This window comes from Mus pahari, chromosome 3 (assembly GCF_900095145.1).
Source record: "Mus pahari chromosome 3, PAHARI_EIJ_v1.1, whole genome shotgun sequence".
In the NCBI taxonomy this organism is placed as follows: Eukaryota; Metazoa; Chordata; class Mammalia; order Rodentia; family Muridae; genus Mus; species Mus pahari.
Genome location: NC_034592.1, coordinates 20,431,940 through 20,450,679, shown reverse-complemented (window position 1 = coordinate 20,450,679; position 18,740 = coordinate 20,431,940). Strand labels below are relative to the sequence as shown.

At 53.1% G+C, this 18,740-nt stretch overlaps 1 protein-coding gene across 6 annotated transcripts in view; it reads left to right on the top strand.

Moving 5' to 3' along the window:
* The window catches only part of Ralgps1 (Ral GEF with PH domain and SH3 binding motif 1), a 215,184-nt gene that overhangs the window by 188,803 nt on the left and 7,641 nt on the right, over window positions 1-18,740 (top strand). For 3 of the 6 annotated variants that reach the window (XM_021195028.2, XM_029536836.1, XM_029536837.1), the window contains 8 exons: window positions 673-799; window positions 1,723-1,880; window positions 3,908-3,959; window positions 12,123-12,206; window positions 13,301-13,406; window positions 15,236-15,328; window positions 15,496-15,601; window positions 17,594-17,685. In XM_021195028.2, the coding sequence (XP_021050687.1) occupies window positions 673-799; window positions 1,723-1,880; window positions 3,908-3,959; window positions 12,123-12,206; window positions 13,301-13,406; window positions 15,236-15,328; window positions 15,496-15,601; window positions 17,594-17,685 (818 nt within the window). The remainder of the gene's footprint in view (window positions 1-672; window positions 800-1,722; window positions 1,881-3,907; window positions 3,960-12,122; window positions 12,207-13,300; window positions 13,407-15,235; window positions 15,329-15,495; window positions 15,602-17,593; window positions 17,686-18,740) is intronic. The other 3 variants (XM_021195029.2, XM_021195034.2, XM_021195033.2) reach the window with 3 other exon arrangements.

The following is an 18,740-nucleotide window of genomic DNA, read 5'->3' as shown; positions in this document are numbered from 1 at the left end:
CTCTCTCTCTCTCTCTCTCTCTCTCTCTCTCTCTCTCTCTCTCTCTCTCTCAGCTGCACTAGCTGTATCCTCAGTGGCATCCTGTGTCTCAGAATGTAGGCCAGAGGTTCCTCCTCAGGGCACTGTAGGACCAACTGAGAGCCTGAGCATTGGTGCCCAGATCGCCTGTGACCACGCAGGCACAGCCTCTAAGGACAGCCTACTCTTCAGGGCAGATCCGTTATATCCTGTGATGGAGAGGCAGAACCTCAGAGCAGCCAGTGCCAGCATGCAAGCCCTGGCCAGGGACAAGAGTGTGAACAGGGGCATAGGTGCAGTTCCAGTTGGCCCAAATGAAGGCCTCCCATATACCTCTCTGGGCTTGTGAATTCCAGGAAGGGCCTTTGCCTTAAGGTTATGTTTCTGGTTCTGTTCTTGTGGGTGGGTCCTCAGCCAGCTGCCTGGCAGAGCTGCCCAGCTACTGGACTGGGCACCTTAGGCCTTCACTCTGGGAGTTGATGCCATTGGGAGGGAAGGGTTATTATCTGATGGCCGTAGGCTTCATGTGTCTTAAACATAACAACTGGAGAAAGGTCCACAGTACAAGCCTGGAGCCCAGTTCCCCCGAGCCTCTGCCCTACTCTCAGCCCCACAACTCCTGCTAACTCTCTTCTCTCTCTGGTCTTTTCATAGGCTCCTCTGCCAGCTCCAGCTCAGCCAGGTTCCGCCGGAGGCCCACCTGTCCAGATACATCTGTGGCCGGCAGCCTCCCCACACCGCCAGTCCCCAGACACAGGAAGAGCCACAGCCTGGGCAACAAGTGGGTGACTGAGAAACTCTCTTCTGGGGTGAAGGAAGGCTGGGCCCTTCCCTATCCTCTTTTGGAAGCTCTTGATGCTCTTGGCAGACACTCTCTCCTAAGGCTGGTGTGAGCGTGGGAATGCAGAGGGGACAGGCTGCTGTCTGTATGCGGCCTGCAGGGACCTGGGCTCAGTAGCTAGTGAAGAACTGCGTAAGCTCAGTCGACAGCTCATCTAGGGAGAACTGAGTCCAGCAGACACCAGAGACTATCCTCAGGGCAGCAGTGGGTGTCTCAGAGTACCTGCTGGTTCACTGGCCCTCTGGAGTCCCCAGTTGGGGGACATACAGGGCCTCAGCGTGGCTGGGGAAAGCCACGCCTTTATCTTCTGGGACACCCTTTGTCCCTCCCTCCCTCCCTCCTGTCCCTCCAACCTTCCTTCTACCTGCATCCTAGCACCAAGGCACAGATGCCCTGCCTCTTAGCTGGTCCTTGTGGGGCTCAGAGGCCAGAGCAGGACTAAGTGCTTAGGGCCCCTGGTGCCTCCTCTTCTCCAGACATTGCCACACACCCATGGTCACCATCTCACTGGCCCATGCAAACCTCTGAGCAGCTGCTGCCATGCTCACTGTAGGTCTAGCAGGGGTCTCGGGGTGGCCTACGGGCCCATCATCTCACAAGCCTCACCATCATCCTGAGACACAGGCAGGACACAGGCAGGGCAAGCAGCATTAGTCTCCATTGACAGAGGGAGAAGTGGAGGCTCAGAAAAGGGATGTGACTTGCCCAAGGTCACACTATAAGAAGGGGCTGAGCCTGGTGCACCAATGGGCTCTGGGCAGAGGCGTCTCCAGCAGTAAGTCCCTAGCTCTGGCTTCCGGGGCCAGCGCGCCACTGTGCTCCCAGGATAAGGAGCTGCTTCTCTCTTCCTCTCCGTTTTCCAGTCTGATGTGTCAGTTGAGTGTAGTTGAAAGTAAGAGTGCGACATTCCCATCGGAGAAGGCCAGGCACCTGCTGGACGACAGTGTCCTAGAGTCCCGCAGCCCCCGCAGGGGCCTCACCCACACCTCCTCCACCGCCATCACCAACGGACTCTCCCTAGGTAAGCGTCTCTGGCCTGTGCACACAGGCAGGGGCAGCAGGCCCAGTTTGTGCTCCGTGTCTGTCTCTGTGTCACTGTACCCTGCCCAGTGGCCCCTCACCCTTAAAGAATGGCTCCCTACAAGAGTCTTCTGCTGCAGGAAGAGCCCTGGGTTGGCCTTCTCCTTCTGGTGGTCCCCAAATGGACAGTCAGATTGAAGAAGGAAGCTAGACTTGAGTCCACCTCAACCCCAAGGCCAGCTGCTACCTTGGTGGCGTTTATGTCCCAGAGGGAGTCCAGAGCCGTGCTTGGAGCAGTAGGTAGGTGGTCCATTGCTTCCTGCTGTATGCTTAGCTGGACCCAGAGGAAGCAGAAGGGTAAGCTTCAGGGATGACATTACCCTACTGGACAGAGGCAGGAAGAGAGTCTGTTCCATGGAGTTACAGAGACAGGGCTGTTGTTGCCAGCAGAGAAATGTTAATATTAGGGGCTGAGGCTAGCTCAGAACTGCATTCAGAGATCTCAGGTCATCTGTGACAGGTGAATACTATCCTATGATTGCTGTCACCAGCCCGGTGCTCTGTTGATGGCCCTTGCCTTCCAATGTGCCTGTGTGATTGTCTGCTTTACATAGCAGAGTCCTCCTAGCAATGGTGGTGGGCTGGTGTTTGATCTGGTGAAGACAGTGGGGCAGAGTGCCAGGAGCTTGGAGAAGCAGGCAGTAGGAATACCAGGTGGACATCTCATGCCACAATGTCCCTGTGAAGTTAGGCCAGGAGTGGGAGTCAGGAACAACTTTAGGGCAGCTGCCTCCTAGAAATGTGATAAAGTCTCATACCTGCCTTATGTATTCAGACGAGCTCATCCTGTTTGGATAAAAGTGTAGGAAGTGTGGACATTGCATTTTAGGCTCATAGGTGTGGCTTGAAAGAAGTGGTTCAGACTCCTGAGCTAGGGAAAGGTAATCAGGCCTCTTTCTGAGCCTTTGCTGTGTTCTTAGGCACTGATCCCTCAGCCTCGTAGGTTCCACTCTTGGACCTCATCTTAGAGTATAGGATGGGACCTGGGTTCTTATGAGACTTTATGAATGCACAGTTGAGCTCAGAGCAGCTGCTTGATATCCAGGAAACTCTGAGCTGTGCCTGAGTCTGGGCTGCCGTTCCCGAGAGCCAGTCAGGTGCTGTGCTGTCCAGCATCCAGGGGAGATCACAAGATTGCTTGGCTCCGGCTCATCAAGGCAGGGAACTCAGGACATTTTCTGCTTAAGCTGAAAGGTCTGAGAAAGTGGCAGAGTGTGTGCCCTGGTGGATGCCACGCTAAGCTGCACTCCCCCCCAGCCCCCAGCCCACACAGCAGGGACTAGGGGCTCCACTCAGACCAGGCTCTTTACCCTTTCCCACTGCTCGGTCTTAGTGATCTTTCTGGCAGAGCTCTAAGCTTTACAGCCTACAAAGTCTAAGACAGTGCAGAGGCCAGGACCCCAGATGCACATGCCAGGAGGGAAGCTGGGTGCTGCTCACTGTGAGCCAGGGTGTCCCACTCAGGCCCAGCACACCATGGTCAGCTCCAGAATGTGGGCCTGGAAGAGACTAGGAAGGCAAAGGATCCCAGCTTAGGCCTTGGCACTGACTCTGTGGGCAGGGGACTGCACTGACCCCCCACCTTTGCAGCCTCCATGCATCCCTTGTGCAGGCAGATCCACCTACCTGTCCCTGGGGCCAGAAGTGCTCACCCTGCCTATGCCCTCAGGAGAGCCCCTGGGACAGCAGGCAGACATCAGTGCAGACAGACGTGAGGACCCTGGCCTTCCAAGCCAGAGGGTAGGCAGGGAAGGGAGTGGGAGGTATTCTTGAGAGTGGTGGGACTGAATGCCCTTTAAACCTCCCCAGAGAAGAGACGGGCATAACAACAGAAACTCAACTCCTTTTGGGACCCACAGGGTCAGAATGCTGTGAGCTTGGGGACCAGGGCCCAGTGACTGGGAGCCTAGGAAAAGAGGCCCCTCTCTTCGAGGCTGCCATGCTCACTGATCTGTGTTCCTTTTCCAGGCAGTAGTGAGAGCTCAGAGTTTAGTGAAGAAATGTCTGCAGGGCTGGAAAGGTGAGTGTGGCCTCAGCAAGGCCTCTCAGGGCCCAGGGAGCTGGAGTCAGGGGCCCCTCCCCCACCCATATGTTACATACGCATAATTACATGGTCACACCTCAGTGTGCGCATACTAAACACTAATCTCACACTTACACATGCATACAGGTGGCCACATTCATAATTCACTTATACACTCATGCATTTGTAGATGTATACACAGGCTTAGAAAGAGCTCTCCACCTGTTCCCTCCTGTCTTTTGTCAGCTGACACTCAGAGCACTTGGTCCAAGCCAGCTAGAGGAAACCTGGGAGCCTGGTAGGCTTGCAGTGAATCCTGGACCTCTAAGCCCCAGGCCTGCTGGAAGTCTTGAGACGGGCATGTGGCTCCATCTAGTGATACCTGAGAGTATTGCACCAGTGCATCCTCAGGCCTCAGACATTTTTGAACCCTGCCATGTGTGGTTGTGACTCCCATCAGCCCATCTGTTCTAAGTATCCACGCTCCCATCCGCCTCGCATCAGGAATTCACCTGCAGCGTATATTCCATGTCCCAATATTTCTTGGGCCACCATCAGGAATCCAGGGAGACTTGGCAGTGCAGGTGGTGAAAGGTACCTTGCTGATTGGAAGTCTGAGGACACACAGGGAAATCTAGTGATGAAAAAGATCTCCAAGGTGCAGGTTTCCATTGGCCTTCAGGACGGTTCCTCCACCAGTGCCTAGGGGACTGTGTGCATCTGTGTACTCTCGCAAGTACGCATGCACAAAGTTACATAACCTTATGTGTACATGTGCACAGCTATACAGTCTGTCTATAGACATGGCCATGGTCACACTGTCTTATGTGTACATATGAACACAGTACAGACTCTCATACATACATATACATACATTCATAGTCACATACTTACATGCATATATACAATGCTTATACCCAGTTACATATGTATAGTTTCACTGTCACACCTCTGTGTGCGTATATTAAACACAAATCTCACACGTATGCATGCACACAGGCAGACACATCCTTAATTCATTTATATACTCCTGATTATGTGGTATGCACTACACCACACAGCATACGCACATGCATCTGTGTGTGTGAACACTCCTTTTTTGAAGCTAGGGCTTCAGTCCCTGTAATTGGAAAGTGGCCAGAAGTCATCCTATCTGCACACTTCCCACAGAGCAGAGACTCGTTGGTGGCCCAGGCTGAGCATTCCCTGTGCACAGGCTCTGTCTATGCATAGACTGCCTGCAGCCTTGGTGCTCGCCCAGAGCTGTGAAAGGAGAACCCCACAGGCCCCATGGGACAGACTCCAAAACTCTTGGTCCAGGTGGGGATTCCTGGGGCCACCCTGTAAAAGAAGGCCCCAGGCAACCCAGCGCCTCCCCTGGCCGCTCCAGCGGCACGCTCAGGCACGGTGCTGAGACCCACAGCAGCACACGCGGGTGTTGTGTTCCGTTGTTTGTCCTTTCACTCATCCATCCCTCCTCCCTCATCAGTCACTCGGTAGCTGCTTAGTTAGCACGGCTGCCTGCACGGGAACTATGCAGGCAGGCTCTGTGGGCCCTGTTAGTGCTGGCTGAGAGTGGAGCCTTGCACAGTCGAAGTGTATGCCGTCATGACCGCTACAGGCAGTATTTTGTACGCTCTAGGTCACTGAATTTCTGTAGCAGATACTCTCACGTAAACTGTCTGAGCACTGGCCACCTCCTGGCTCTTCTATGCATATGCCCAGCCCTTGAACAACCCTGCTCCCAGCAGCCTTTCCTCTGCTCTACAGAGGGGATCTTGGCCTACTGTTTCTTGGCTGAGGAGATATCAGTGGGGCTATGATTGCATCTCATCAGAACCCAGTCCCAGGCAGGCCAGAGGAGCTAGAAGCTAGCTGACCCTTTCCCAGGGGTCCAGCTAAAAGTCTGCTCCCACTGTGTATCTGCTCTTGTGCCTGCTTCAAAGAGAGTCTGCTCCCCAAGGAGTGTGAAGAGTCTGGGCTTTCCTGTAGACTAGGCACACAGAAGAGTGCTACTTTGTCACTTCACAGCTCAGGTACCATCTCGCCACTTCCTGAGCCCCTTCATCCTAACCTTCAGGCAGCCAGTGCTCAGCCCCACTGGATCCTCTGTGCACTCCCAGGTCTCCTCCACACCACATGCTTCTCCTCTTCATAGAGGAGTGGATTCCAGGTCTCCCCCTGGCCAGCCCTAGAGGCCAGCATCTGCCAGAAAGAGCCTCCCTACCAGATCCTCACAGAAAATATAAGGTGTGTTGCAAGCTAGAGCAGAGGCAGAAGATGTGGGATAAGGATGCAGAGGGAGCTGGGCCCCCTCAAAGGGATGAAGATATGAAGAGGGATAGGGGTGTGGCTAGTGTGCAATGGAGTCCAGAAACTGTAGTGTTTAACTGGGTAGCCCCTGACCTATAGCCCCCCAAGCCCTGGTTGTGAGCTCTATCCAGGCCAGGGTGGAACAGAGCCAGACACCAATGTAAACAGCAGAGAGACACCAGAGCAGGGAGTAGAGTAAGGGTGTGCCCAATCTTCTGTGACTTTATCAGACAGCCCTGACCTGCAGGGGTGAAGGTAGGAAGCTTCACTGTGTGCGCCACTTCCCTGAGGAGAGGGCCCCCGCAAGCCTATTGTGTACAGCACAGCAGTGCTCAGTGGCCTGGAGAGTAGGCTTGGAGGTGAGTACCAAGCCCTGGTTCTAGCCAGCCTCAGGCCCTAGAGACCAGGAAGCCTTGGGGCTTGGCCTACGGCCACTTTTATACTTAGATGGAAAGGCTCTAAGATGAAAACAGAAATATCACCCTTAGGGCCAGCCTCTAAAAAGAGATTTTTTTAAAGGAGGAATGAAATGGGTTATGAGGTAGATAGAGACAGAAATATGGAAACACACAGCGTCCTTGGCCTTGGTTATCTCTGCTTCACAGGATTGCCACCCTCGTATTCTGTAAACTTTAGCAATATGTCAGTCTCATTTCTACTCAGAAAAGTAATCGGCATTTGGCATTTCTAAAGATGTCATCAGAAATGTTCACTGACTGTTTCTGAAGAAGTGACATAGCAAGTCTGTCAGAATCCATCACAGGTCCTCCCCAACCGTCTTCCCGACAGACATTGCCAGGTGGGTGGAAGTGGACGGTGGGGGTGGGCAGTAGCAGGCTAGGAGAGGACCCTCGAGGGAGTGAGCCCCTTTAGTGGAAGACGGGAAGGGGCAGTACAGCTCTCTCTACAATAGAGGGTTGTCTTCCATCCCTACAGGGAGTGGGGGCACAAGAGTTTATCCCCCAACACACAGTGCTTGTCCAGCGGGACGACCGTATCAGCTGCAGGTTCAGGCGGCTTGTGTGAAAAGAACTCTGGTGATGGTCCTGGGACGTGGGGATACAGAGTCGATTCTAAGTCATGAGCTGGGGTGGGAAAGGTGGCCTGTGAATGCTCAGGGTTTCTGGGGGCCTTCTACAGGAGAGGGTTCTCCACAATATGTTCTGCTAGCCTGAGACCAGGAAGAGCAGTGTCAGAGGCCTTGCTTCATCTGCCTCTGAGTTCCTTGGGTATGCAGTAGAGATGCACATGATGAACACTCAGCCCGAGTGTAGAGCTGCTGCAGGAGGACTGGGTGTGGACTCTTAGCAGTGTGCCATAGTGGGTGCTTCTGCCCAACAAGAAGGATGCCAGAGACAAGGGCTAGAGTGGGAAGCACACCCACCTCAGGTTGCCATTCATAGACTGTATAGACTGGAATGAAGGCGGTTTCCAGCAACCGCTGCTGGCTTCTATGGTAGCATTAGTCTGGGGAGGGTCCTTGCAAGGTCATTGATGCGGTCTGTCTCTGCCCAGGGTGAGGTTTCCTGTTGGTCTTAATGGAATCACACACCGTTCTTACAAGAGCAGCCAACAAGGGGAGTCATGGTAGCAACAGAGGGCCAGGTCGGCTGCCCCAAATGGTTTTAGATATGCATCCAGGAGATGTGTCAGATCTCCCAAACCCCAAGTTTTGCAGTATTTGGAGAGAATTAGGCCCAGCTCTGGAGCAAGCAGTTCCCTCTGCTGTAGCCCACCTGTGTGAGTGACAGAACTCAGAGCCCAGGAAGGAGCTCAGCCCTCATTAGGGCTCCCTGGCTTCGGGCTTCTGAGGGTTTGCCCGTGTGCATGGATTAAGCTTCCTCGCCCAGGATTACAGGGTGGCAGCCTAGTTGGTTGACTTGCCAAACTAACTATATAGTTCTCTGAAGACACCATATCTTGCTTTATTTCCTTAGAGGTGAGTGAGGCCCCTGGCAGACTCCTGGAGAAGACTGGGCAAAGGGGTCTGGGCTTGGAGCTTGCCTCGGCCATGGCAATCAAGGCTGTGTCCTGTCAGTCCATAGCCGCTTCATGGGGAGCCCACAGCCTCACATTCTGACTCCTTCAGAGCCTGAACTGGATAGGCCACCCTTCCGTCTGCCTGCCCTTCCTGCTGCATCTCTGGGGTGTTTACTGTTTCTACTGCACCCCACATTTCTGAACCTTGCAGCACACAGAGGGTATTAGATGCCTCATGGTACCTAGACACATGCGGTGGTTTTACCCAGCCACTGAGCCAGATTTCCAGCCTCGTCTAAGTCCTGACAGCCAGGAGAGAAATCTGGCTTCATATACCCTCAGCCACTCAGGGAAACATGCAGTGTTTTACCAGTGTGGTTTCTTGGCACTGTTTAGTGACTCCAGGACATTACCCAAGAAGGGCATGTGTACAAGGAGAGCGAGATCCTTCAGATGGGACTCCTTGGGAGTCAGGTTGGCATTTCCTGCCCACTCACCTGTAAGTGACCCAGTGCGACCGGCGGCTTCTATGGGCCTGCCAGGGAAGTCGGCACGGCTAGTGCACAGAGCCATGTGGGCCTTTCCATGCATCGCTCCCAGTGGGGTTTGGGAATGAGACAGGAGAGTGGTGTGGGAAGGTGACTTTGCTAGGACAAAGATTCCAAGGGCCTAGATACGGTTGTCATCTAGATGTCTCCTGTTCCTCCACCTCCTGTATGAGCAGGCTGCCTTATGAATTTCAACTTGGAGACACCCACATGTGGTGCAAACCTAGGAACCAATCAATGCCTTGCTCAGCCCAGGTGCTCGCGAGGCCGGTGGTACAGGCTGCTTCCACCTGGGCTTCCTCTTCCAGTGTTGTGGCCTTGGGCAAAGTGACTCTCCTCCTGCAAGCCTCAGAGTTATCTACGAAGCAGGGCTAGAGCAGTGCCTTCCTAGTAGCACTCTGTAGTTAAGTGAGGCAGTGAATACTGCTGACAGAGCACATTGCCTGCCCCCTCTCCTCCTCACTCCCACCATCCTCTCCACCTCCTCTAGCCCCGCAGCAGCCATCATCTCATCTAATCGCCATCATCGTCACTGTCATTGTCTTAGGAACCCTGTGGGATAAGCTGTTCTGTTTGGTTGCTTGCCTACATCTTCCCTAGAGCAGACATCCTGTGAGCCTCTGGTCTGGTATATCTCAAATCTGTGGAGGGAGTCTGAGAATGTGTGCTCAGCTACATGTTCTCAGAACAATCTAGGAAAGATTCCTACGGCTGTGGGGTTGGGGCCCTGTGATTTTGGGGGCTCATTAAATCCTGCTGTCCATTTGTTCTGCATTTTGTGGTATTTTAGGGCAATTTAGGGGAGGGCCCAGGCTGCCAGTTCCTGGGGTAGAAGATCTGGCTGCTCCAGGTTGGCACAAGTCTCCCCCAGCTCATGGGGAGAGAAGGGCAGATATTGACCTGACGCCCTTCTAAGGGATGGGCAAAGGCCACTATTATGCTACTCTTTCACACCGGGATTGCCACATGGTTGCAGGGACAGGCTGTGGTGTCCATCCACCCTGTGGGACAGTGAGGCCCTTCACCCTATGTTGGGAGCAGGCCTTCTCTAGACGCTTGCACCTCCATCTCAACAGCAGGCCAGCATCTCCTCTGGCCTCGGTGTCTTCATCTTAAGTAGACATGAGAGCATCACCCCTTCTGTGGGGTGGGGTGGGGTGGGTGTGTTCTCAAAAGCATGCACATGGCACATTGTAAATGTCTGACAAGGCAGAGATGCTGAAGTGCAGGGCAGTCCCATGCAGAGCACAGAACTGAGAAGTGCCCCGCCCGACCTGAGAAGATCCTCACACCTAAATTTCCTGGCTGTTCAGCCTCATGGACGTGGACACAGACACAGCTGTGGGAGCTGTGACACTCGAAGTAGCCACACGTAGGAGAGCGGATGTTAGCCAGGTCTGGCACAGAATTTAGACATGGACCCAGTGCCCAGAGTAGGCCCCAGTGTTTCAGCCCCTGCCTCTCTCAGCTGTAAAATGGTTGTGTCTCATGGCATAATGAGGAGTTTGAACTGTAGTCAGGCAGACCTTTATTCAAATCTTAGTGTAGGAGGCTTATACCTTGGACAGTAGCTCCTCATTGCTTGCTGAGCCTTAGTTTCTCCCTTTGGGAAGGATAAGAGCGGTGCTGGTACAAGCACAGCAAGGATAATACAGTGCTGTTGGACTAGCACAGTGAGTCAGAGGCCTGCTGTGCATGCGCATACCTTAGCCTCTGTGGTCTGTCTGTGTGACCTCAGTGAGTGAGATGGCTCTGTGTCTCTTACACTGGACTCCCCTGGAAAGGGCCTGCCTGCCGACTGCCTACCAGCCTAGACTGCTCAGAAGACATGGATTTTGCTGCTCTCTGTCCATTCTAGCAACATCTGTCAAGGATGCAGCCCCAGGTGGTCTCACAGAACAGGCAGTGCCTCCTGCTTGCCACCTTGGCAACTTGAGACAGTCCTTCCTACCACCTTAGAGCAAGAGGATGGTAGAGGGGAAGCTACTGCTCTAAGTGGGAGTGCTGATGAGCAGAGAAGGGGTGTATCATATTCACAGAGAGCTACAGAGGACAGCACTTCAGAAAACTCTGGTCAGGGCTGACTCTGAAATTCCTGCCAACGGCTGGGGAGGAGAGCCGCCTAGGAGAGCAGCTGGTCAGCCAGGGCTGACAGCTACTGTGGCTTGGGACATGTGTCGGGGACATAGGATGTCTACGTGTTCCACCCACTGGCAATCACAGCAGGTGCGTGGGTCTCAGGGAAGAGTGACTCGGCATATACCCAGCCTGCTGTGGATGGAGAAGAAGTGGGTAGAGCAGGGTTAGCCTGTGACTACCCAGAGACCTGCTCTCTCAAGGACTTGGGTTAGGCAACACTTAAAAAGGAGAGGCTGATGGACAGAAGAGGCGGATCCTGGAGCCACCAACACAGATGACCAGCCCTGAGCTTGGGCTTCTGAATATTAGACCCAAGATGGCAATCAGAATGTCTTCTTAGTTGGAGGGCAGACACCTAGTCATGCATGATATTCATGGCTGCAATGAGGCTGTCCTCAGGCCACACACGCTAGAGTCCCTGACAATAAACAGCATCCCAGGCTAGCTGTGGACAACAGAGAACACATTTGGACAAGTAGGGGAGACGTTGTCTGGCTCTATACAGACAGCTCTGTCATCTGCTGGCCGTCGGGCACAGAAGCTACAGTATGCCTCAGAGCCAGGGAAGGACGGGGCAAGGCAGTGCCTGCCACACCCCAAGGAAGTGGAGCTGAAGTGTCACACTCCCCTGACTGAGGAGCCGGGGAGAGAAGCCAGGCCAAGCCCACAGGAGAGGCCCTGGAGTCAGAGCCCTTGGAGGCCATCAAGTTCCAGAGGCCGTTTCAAGGACACTGAAGCAGCAAGGAGCCAGTGCAGAGGTGAAATGTAGCAACGGGATCCAGAAGCATCCTTGAGTATGTGACCTGGCCAGATGTGCAAGACTGCTTACCATTCTGTGCTGTGCGTGCTTTTGTCTTGGAACCTGTGGACAGCATGGCATTTCTGTTCAACAGCGCACCCTTAGATTCTCTTTGGAGGATCCGGGAGAAGGGTGAACAGTCAAAATGTTCATAAAATTGTGTGAGACCCTCATGCTCTCCTAGATGGATACTTGGTGGGACGAGTCTTCCCTGGCCAGATGGCTCCAGATAGATCCCAGATGTGCTGTAGTGGGAGCAAGGAACCCAAGGAGGAAGTGGGGAGGGGCTGGGCTGACCTATGCTGTCTGGGATGCTCTTGCCTCCTTAAGGATCAGCTGGGCTTTCCAGTCTGACTAAAATTAATCCCCTTTCCTCTGAAGCAGGGGACGTCTTTATGCCACGCTGGGACCTAACTGGCGGGTTCCAGTTCGGAATTCTCCCAGAACTCGGAGCTGTGTCTACAGGTATACATTTGTTCATTTTCTCATTTGACAGATGGTTTTGGGGAAAGGCTCTGTGCCAGATGTATCGTAACACTATCATGCTCCAATTGCTCCAGAGAGGTATGGGACCCTCCGGGAGAGGGGCGGGGACCATCAGAGAAAACAGTGCTGGAAGAATGATGGGAATTGGCCAGGTGACTGGAGAGGGATTCCCAGGGCCAAAGCTCTCAGACAGACAGACAGACAGACAGACAGACAGACAGACAGATGTGGAGCTGTGAGGCAATAGGAATAGGGGGCTCAGTGAGGAGGGTAAGATCCACTGAGTATAGGAAACCAGAGAGGGGTTTCAGATGTGGCTGGGGAGGTGGGCAGAGCCACATCCAACAGGAGCAAGGATATTACCTGCCCCTTCAATGCAGTGGGACCTAGGGAGGTTTAGTGGAGAAATAACTGTGTGGTTGGCGAGGATATGGGGGAGACAGGAATGGAAGCAGGGACCAGAGACAGCATTGGGCTGTCATCTAAAAAAAGATACAGTGGCTTTGGTGAGGAAGTGGCATGACAGCCAGATGTGCTAGGATTAGAACATCCATGGGACTAAGTTGCAGATCATGAATAAGGAAAGAATCTTTCCCAGGTCTGACCTCACTACTGGCGTGGTGACCAGGTGGTTAGGTTAGGTGGACATCCAATAAGCAGGAGCACAAAACTCTAAAGCATGGGACAAGACTTGGACATTGTCACCAGGACAATGCCTGATGTCAATGAAGTGGGTGAAATAAAAGCCAGGAAGAAAGGGGAGCAGGCTGGTAGTGTGGGGCTCCCGCCCCCCTTTCCACTGTACCCCATGACTTTGCACCCTCCTGCTAACATGTGAAGGACCTGCAAGGCATAAACCGTAGGCATGAGCATGGGGAGCAGGCTAAGGTGGAGAAACTTGGTGAGAGCTTCCTGAGGAAGCTTATCCTACTCTTTCTTTGGTAGCTTTGGCCCAACCCCAAGAGCCCTCTGACTATGGGAACATCATAGGCTCACCTGGGAGGGACAGTGAGTGGGACGGTACCAGGTTTCAGCTGCTCTGGGGCCATATCTAACTGAGAGTCTCCCTTCAGCCCCACAAGCCCTTGCACCTGCACTGTGGGAAGCTCAGCCACTGTGCCCACTATGGAGGGGCCTCTGAGACGGAAAACCCTGCTCAAGGAAGGCCGGAAGCCTGCAGTAAGTCACACATGTGTTCGTCAGCGGCAGCGTGGCCTCAGATGGTCTCGAGTCCTGCCGTCTGATTTTGGGTTTCTGTTGCTATGAAGAAACACCATGACCACTCTTACAAAGGAAAACATTTCATTGGGGCTGGCTTACAGTTTCAGAAGTTTAGTCCGTTACTGTGGCAGTAGGAGAAATGATGGCGTGCCAGCAGACATGGTACTGGAGAAGTTGCTGAGAGTTCTGCATCTTTACGAACAGGCAGCGGGAGACTGCCCCACTGAGTCTAGCTTGAGCATCTGAGACCCCAAAGCTTGTGTCCACACTTACCCACTTCCTCCAACAAGGCCATACCTCCTGATAGTCCCACCACACCTGCCAACCAGGCTCCTACGCCTGGTTGTAACCACTGGGGGATGGGAGGAAGGCCTCAGTTTCTCTATCTGCGACTTAGGATGGAACTACATTTCTCCAGGGGCCATCTGTGGCAGAGAACCAGCCTGTGGGTGCATGGGCAAGTTAGAGCCATGGCGGTAGTCTATAGAGGGTAGACGAGGCCTGGACACACAGCCCCAGGAGGCAGCGTGGCTCACTGTGTGGCACTCCCATGTAGACTCCCTCACTCCCTAGCAGCATGCGAGCACCAGTGGGAAAAGCATGGAGACAAGGCATCAGGAGGATCGTCATGCCTGCCACCAGCCTTCATGTCTGACTCGTATGTGACAGCCACCGTGACCGCACATGACAGCTTCAGCTCCTTGGGTGGCAGTCTCATCCTCAAGCCGCCTCTCCTCACCTCACCTGCTCTGCTCTGGTTGATTCCTGTCTACAGAGTTGTCTAGGGATCCCAGCTGTGGTGAAGATGCCAGGGCCCTGTCACCAGCCCTCTGCAGTTAGAGGCCTTGTCTCTAGTTGCCAGTAAGAGGGTTGGATGACGGATAAGGTAGAGAGCTTCCACCTCAGCTCTGGCTACTCTCAGTCTCATAATGCCAGAGTGTTAAACAGCTCCCTACAGCATGGGCCCCTTGTCAGACCTGTGGAAGGACTTACTCCCTCTCCATACCACACTCACCACACGTACAGAGTGGATCACAGGACAAACCACAAGAATTGGTTTACACTTGAGTCCCAGGGATAAATAACACTTAGGTCAGTGGGGTAGGGGACAAGGACCTTTGCCCACCAAGCCACCTCAATAGCCAGGGACTAGCATTTTTAATAAAATGGAAGAGAATGGAAAATGTCTACATTCTTCACAAACAGTAAAGATAAGTGTTCTGTGAGCCTTTTTCAGTTGAGCATGTGTGTCTGTTATGTGCATCCTGTGGTGTCAGAGAAAGGCTGGAAGACAGCTTTCCTTGGTTGTGACACAGCTGTCCCCATGAGGAAGAGGACTCTTTCATGGTGCTGACTAGTCTGCTCCTGGGAGGTGTGGTCCTTTCCTTCCAGAGTCCGGTGCTTACACTGACATTGCCTACCTGCAAGCACCGCCGAAGGCCTCAGCGTCCCGCCCTCAGCCTGTCAGAGAAGCCCACGCCCACGATGAGCAGACCACTTCTAGGTGGCAGTTTGGCATGTCTGTCTTCCTGATACACCATTGGGCCCAGCTCCCCCACACAGGATTTATACCCTGAAGTACCTCCCACAAGGGGAAGGAAGGAAGGAGTGGGAGAGGAGAGAGATCTCCCGGCCTGGGGAGAGCTGGCACTACCAAGGATGACAGAGGGCCAGAGGAGGAGGCCTGGGATGGCACAAATGGGATGGCCATGGCCACCATCTGGCAGTCTGAGGCCACTTGCCCCCCCCCCCCCAATATCACCACTCTGCCTGTCCTCCTTCTGCAGCTGTCCTCGTGGACCAGGTACTGGGTTGTACTCTCAGGAGCCACCCTCCTTTACTATGGAGCCAAGTCCTTGCGGGGCACAGACAGAAAACATGTAAGTCCCCTGAAAAGGCTGCCCGTGCTGGACTTCCCCTAGTGGGAGTGATCCCTGTGGCTGCAAGAACTAGGTTGGGCAAGACATCTGTCTGGCCCGCGTTAGTCTGCCTTGCCGAGGGCGGGGTGCGGGCCCAGGCCCCCCAGCTGACTGTTGCTCTTTTCTAGTATAAATCCACACCTGGCAAGAAGGTCTCCATCGTAGGCTGGATGGTACAGCTGCCTGATGACCCCGAGCACCCAGATATCTTCCAGCTGAATAACCCTGACAAAGGTGGGTGGCAGAGTCGGCTGGAGCCTCTGTTCCCTCTCTGACCAGATGTGCACCCCGAAGCTCTGAGATCACTCTTTTCCCTGTACCCTAGGTTCGCATGGCACCCAGTCTTCTTGCTGCTTAGACTCTGGTTATATTGAGCAGTGAGAGCGGCCTTGCCTTTGACTTAATGGGTCTGTCCTCCCTCGGTCTGTAGCCCAAGGGTCTTAGAGTAAATAGAAACCAACGTTAGCTGAGGCAAAACCTTGGGACCAGAAGGGTCCTGGTTTCCAGGGACTCTCGACATAACTTTACTATAAGACTATACATTGTCCAGGTCCAGTGGCAACTCAGAATCCGTGTAACTCCCAAAAGCTCCAAGCTGCTCTTCCCCCACTCCCCTCTCCGTCCCTGCGGAAAGGAGGGAAAGGGCCTGGCTCTATCCCGCCCAGGAACCTTGTCTTCACCGACATGCCTAGCAGTCCACATCCACTCCCTTGGTATCCCAAGTTACAAAACAAACATCAAATAGCAGCAGCCACGCGGTTAGAAGCTTACACACATTCATACCGTAATAGGAACGTTCGAGTACGGAGTTCAAGCACAGACAAGTTATCTGAGATCATGCTAAATAAAGTTTTGTCTTTGGCGTCTGCAGATCTGGCTAGAGACCAAGACTGCATTTCTAGCAAGTTCCCTGGGAAGGATGATGGGGGTACAGTCCAGGAGACCGTAAGAGTGTCATGTTCCCATGGTTGCAGCAGAGAAATAAGGGCACCCAACCACCTCAAGGAGCCCTGCAGGAAGAGAGGCAGTAGACTGCCAGGCTCTGCTCTGTACTGGGGTGACTAAGAGTGCATCTGCGCCACACACAGGTGTCCTTACTCTCATGCCACTAGAGTCCCTTCCCCAGTGGCCTTGGCCAGGCCAGTGAGGTTTTCTTCTCTTTCTTCCTTTCTTTTTTCCTTAAAGATTTATTTATTTATTATATGTAAGTACACTGTATCTGTCTTCAGACACTCCAGAAGAGGGCATCAGATCTCATTGCAGATGGTTGTGAGACACCACATGGTTGCTAGGATTTAACTCAGGACCTTTGGAAGAGCAGTCAGTGCTCTTAACCACTGAGCCATCTCTCCAGCCCTCCAGTGAGGTTTTCCTTAGGAGGAAAGCCATGCTTGTGCAAACACCATGGGCCTTTGAGCCGAGACCAGTGCTTCTCAACCTTGCTGATGCTGTTACCCTTAGTACAGCTTTCCATGTTGTGGTGACCTCCAGCCATAAAATTATTTTGTTGCTACTTCATAACTAATTGTGCTACTACTATGAATTGTAATGTAAATATCTGATATGCAACTCCCAAAGGGTTCACACCCCACAGGTTAAGAACTGCTGGCCTAGAGGAAAGCAATGTCTCCAAGCAGAAGGAATATGACATGAGGTCAGGGGGCAGTGCCACTGATAGAGTTAAAGGGGTCTATAAACTAGATATGAAAATTATATCTTGGTCTTCGGTGACAAGTAATGTTGTCTTCCTTCCATTCCGAGTATAAGCATCAGATGGCAAGAAATTCAGAAATCCTGTAGGTTTTTGTCCCCAGGAGAAGTTGTAGGCATTTCCTCAGCAAGTGTGGCTGCAGACATCTCAGGATGCACCTCATTGGTGCTCCTCTTGAAATCCCAGCATGGTATTAGACCTATTGCCAGCTCTAGGATGTAGAGACAGACACACAGACAGACTTACATCACATCACACGGTGCAGGTAGTTTAGTACTGAGTCTTGGTATCAGTGATTTTCTTTGTATTTTATTTCATATGTTTTTAAGCGTTGGTTTGAGAACTGCTGGGAACCTGGTTGTTAGGGGTCTTAGTCCAAAGATACTCGGCCTGCCAATGTTGGCTCACCCTGGCCTATGACGACTTTTCTTACTCTTACAGACTCAAGCTCACACAGCACACTCAGGCCTGCCCTCCTGTGTGTCCTTCTTAACCAGGGTTCCTTTCCCCATCAGGCAATGTTTACAAGTTCCAGACGGGCTCCCGTTTCCATGCGATACTGTGGCACAAGCATTTGGATGATGCGTGTAAAAGCAACAGGCCTCAGGTAACGTCCCTCAGATCTGTGTGTCAGCCTCAGGTAACGTCCCTCAGATCTGTGTAAGCCTCAGGTAACGTCCCTCAGATCTGTGTGTCAGCCTCAGGTAACGTCCCTCAGATCTGTGTCAGCAGAATCCTTTAGACAGCAGGTCTCCCTTCTTCCCTCAGAGCCCGCCAGGGCTGTTCCTAGGCCCCATGAGTCAAGGCAACCCTTGCATGAATGAAGCCTGGCCTAAACTAGAATGTAGTATCCTTTCCACTAAAGAAAATGCAACAGACATAACCTTTAGGGGACAGTGAGGTGGCAAGTGTGACACCATCCAGTGTCCAGCTCTAGCATCTATTTAGTCAGTTCCCCAAAGCTAATTTCATTGGAAAAATGCAAATTGGCCAATAGATCTGTCTCTCTACCTGGGGAGTGTCCTAGTAATATCTAAAGTATTTAGGGACAACCATGTGCCAGGCAAGGCACAGAACCTAGGTCCTGGTCTGGCCTCTTCCTCTGCTGCTTGACACCCATGACTTTACATGAGCCATGTCCCCATGATGTGAGTTTTCTTACTGTTTCCTTTGTACTCTGAGGAGCCTAAGGCTCAGAAGTGGAGGACACCTGTGCAAGGTCCCATTGTGAGTGAGTGGTGGAGCTGGGACCCAACTCAATCCACCTGATCCCCAACTCTGACCTTATAGCTCCTGACTGAGAGTCCCTGTCATTGTACCAGACAGAGAGAGCCAGGAGTACAGCCCCTACTGGACAGGCCTATGACAGGAACAGCAGTCTCCATCCTTAACACAGGTGGGGTTGAGTTGGAACATCTTGCTCCCTGCATGTCACATGGGCAGCATTGATGCCACAAGGAAGCCCAAAGTAAACTACCCTTGTCCTCAGGACCTGTGGGACCGCGGGTGTGCTCACCTTGTCCTCAGGACCTGGACCGCGGGTGTGCTCACCTTGTCCTCAGGACCTGGACCGCGGGTGTGCTCACCCTGTCCTCAGGACCTGTGGGACCGCGGGTGTGCTCACCCTGTCCTCAGGACCTGTGGGACCGCGGGTGTGCTCAC